Genomic DNA, 2,424 nt, shown 5'->3' with positions numbered 1-2,424 from the left:
GTCCTCCTTTCCGCAGCAGCCTTCCGGGCCCCAGAGGTAGTTGGACCTATTTACAGCGGGGGAATCCGCCCGAGGCCGTCGCAGATCCAAATCCAGAACTGGATTTGGCCATCTTTCAGATCCGAGCCCCGCGACCCACTGCGCCCTAGGAGCGCGCGGCTGCCCCAGAGCCCGGGCTCTATGCCGTGAGGGCCCCACTCTCCTGAGCGCGCCCACGGAGCTGCACCCCTTGCACGATCTTCTCCACCCAGGAGCGGTGCGCAGAGAGGCTGATGTAGACCCCGGGCCTGTTGCGCTCGGCACAGCCCTCGCCCCAGCTGATGATGCCGGCCAGCAGCCAGGCGCCGTCCACCTGGCACATGAGGGGGCCCCCGGAGTCGCCCTGCAGAGAGGAGGCGAGGTTAGGAACCCCCGTGGCACAGGGGGTGGCAGAATCCAGGGCCCGTGCCCTGTCAGGGAGCAGATGAGCCCCTTCCCGGGAGCCCATTTCTCCTTCCTGGGGGAGACAGGACCTGAGCTCCACCCAGGTGAGAAGTGCCTGGCGACAGAGTAGGAGCTACAGCCAGGTCTTAAGACGGCCAGGCCTTAAGACATCCAGGCCCGGGTGCTGCTGCTGCACTATCTGACTGTCTTTCAGACAGTCCCAGAGCTAGAGCTGGCTCTAGGTACTGAGGCGTGGGAAACCCCCTGAAGGGAATGCAAGCTCCCGGAGGGCGAGGTGGTGCAGCTGGATGCCCAGTTTAATGTCTGAACAAATAAGTGAGTGGCTGATCCAGGCTGAGGCTGGTTCTATGGGGACCGGAGGCTGTCAGGCACAGCCAGTTCTGGGGAGGAGGCCAGGGAGAGGTGGTGATGCTCAGTGGGGACAGGGCTGATGCTGGCTCCTTCTCGAGGCCCTCCTGGCCAGGGATTGGGGGTTCGAGGGGGGCTCACCAAACAAGCATCCCGCTCCCCCTCCAAGTAGCCAGCACACAGCATGTCCTCAGTGATGGCTTCCTGTCCTGCTCCCCGCCAGTACAGGCGGCTGCAGACTTCCGAGTCGATGATAGGAACCTTCAGCTTCTGCAGGGTCTGAGGGTGGGGCAAGGGCACTGAGAGGAAGGAGGACAGAATCAGGCTTGGGGTCTCCCCTCCTCGTTGCCTCCTCAAAGGACTATCCGCCCTGATCACCATTCCTCTCAGCAGCGGTGCTCAAAGGCTAACAGATTAGCTCTACCAGGCTCTCCCAAGATGCCTTCAGAAAATCGAAATTCCAGGTCTCCACCTCTGGCCCTGCTGAATCAGAACATGAATGTGAAACCTAAGACCCTGCCTGCCTCTTTAATAAATTTTCTGATATCCACAGATGGTTAGAGCCTTTCCTGTCTCAGACACTGCATTACTTCATCCAGCACTGGGACTGCTATAGAGGAAGTGTTCAATAAATGTCTACTCAATGCTGAAAATTACCAGGACCTGAGGGATCCCCACACCTTGCCTGCAGCTGGTCTACAGACTGTGGTCTGCAGATTGTGGACTGAAAGTCCGCGATTCTAGCTCTTGAAGAAGCCCCTACAGAGATTATGGGGAGGTTGAAACCTCAGAGTCAGTGGGATCCCCATACACCTGAGCTAGTGTCATTTCTCTTAATTATTCTGGAATCTGGTTAAATTTTCATCTGTCTTACACTTTGTTCTTACTTAGTCTCTCTCTCTCTCTCAAACTCTCTCTTCCAGGTCTTCATTGTATCCTCATTTCTGCCTGTATGTTTCTTTTCCTTGGCCCAGTCTCTATCATCCACCTGCCTGTCGATCTGTCATCTCCCTTTCTGTTGCTGCTTCCCTGCCTCTTGCTTTATGTAATCTAGTTTGAGTTTCGAGATGATGTTTTCCAAACCTCCAGAGGTGGTTTGAAAATTGCATTTTACAATTAAGGAGGCTGCATTTTCTCCTGAGAATTTTGCCTGCAATTATGGCATGCTGCCACCAGGGGGTGCCTGTTCCCACTCTGGAATCAGACCTGTTTTTATATTCACCCTGTATTCAGCTTAGTCCCACACACACCTCCTTTCAGCCATTCCTATATCGATGAATTGAATAGCTTCATGGGTCTGGCTGTTGCCTCAAAACAGCTAAAGATACTTTTGAAGTAGAAATGAGGCCGGTCACAGTGGCTCACACCTGTAATCCCAGCACTTCAGGAGACTGAGGCTGGTGGACTGCTTGAGCCCAAGAGTTCAAGACCAGCCTGTCTAACATGGAAAAACCCTGTCGCTACAAAAAATACAAAAATTAGCCAGGTGTGGTGGCACACACCTGTAGTCCCAGCTACCTGGGAGACTGAGGTGGGAGGGTCACTTGAGCCTGGGAGGCAAAGGCTGCAGTGAGTTATGATCACACCACTGCACTCCAGCCTGGGTGACACAGTAAGACCCTATCTCAAAAA

The 2,424-nt window shown here is 54.7% G+C and overlaps 1 protein-coding gene across 1 annotated transcript; it reads right to left on the bottom strand.

Annotated features, from left to right (window-relative positions):
* Positions 1–6: 6 nt before the first annotated feature.
* On the bottom strand, positions 7–2,170 carry LOC108523318 (serine protease 22). Its single transcript, XM_017863850.1, has 2 exons — positions 934–2,170; positions 7–382 (listed from the first exon to the last, which is right to left on the bottom strand). Exons 1-2 carry the CDS (start codon positions 1,171–1,173, stop codon positions 179–181), a joined length of 444 nt encoding a protein of 147 aa, XP_017719339.1. The 5' UTR covers positions 1,174–2,170; the 3' UTR covers positions 7–178.
* Positions 2,171–2,424: the final 254 nt, after the last annotated feature.

This window comes from Rhinopithecus bieti, unplaced genomic scaffold (assembly GCF_001698545.2).
Source record: "Rhinopithecus bieti isolate Rb0 unplaced genomic scaffold, ASM169854v2 scaffold_72735, whole genome shotgun sequence".
Classification (NCBI taxonomy): Eukaryota; Metazoa; Chordata; class Mammalia; order Primates; family Cercopithecidae; genus Rhinopithecus; species Rhinopithecus bieti.
Note: the sequence above shows the minus strand (reverse complement) of the source record. Positions and strands in the feature narration are given on the sequence as shown.

Bases quoted from the DNA above. Each gene is read 5' to 3' on its own strand.
- LOC108523318 (XM_017863850.1), bottom strand. From the start codon at position 1,173: ATGGTGATCAGGGCGGATAGTCCTTTGAGGAGGCAACGAGGAGGGGAG. The intron at 383-933 runs GTGAGCCCCCCT...TCCTCTCTGCAG, and splicing joins GGGAGCGGGATGCTTGTTTG to GGCGACTCCGGGGGCCCCCT.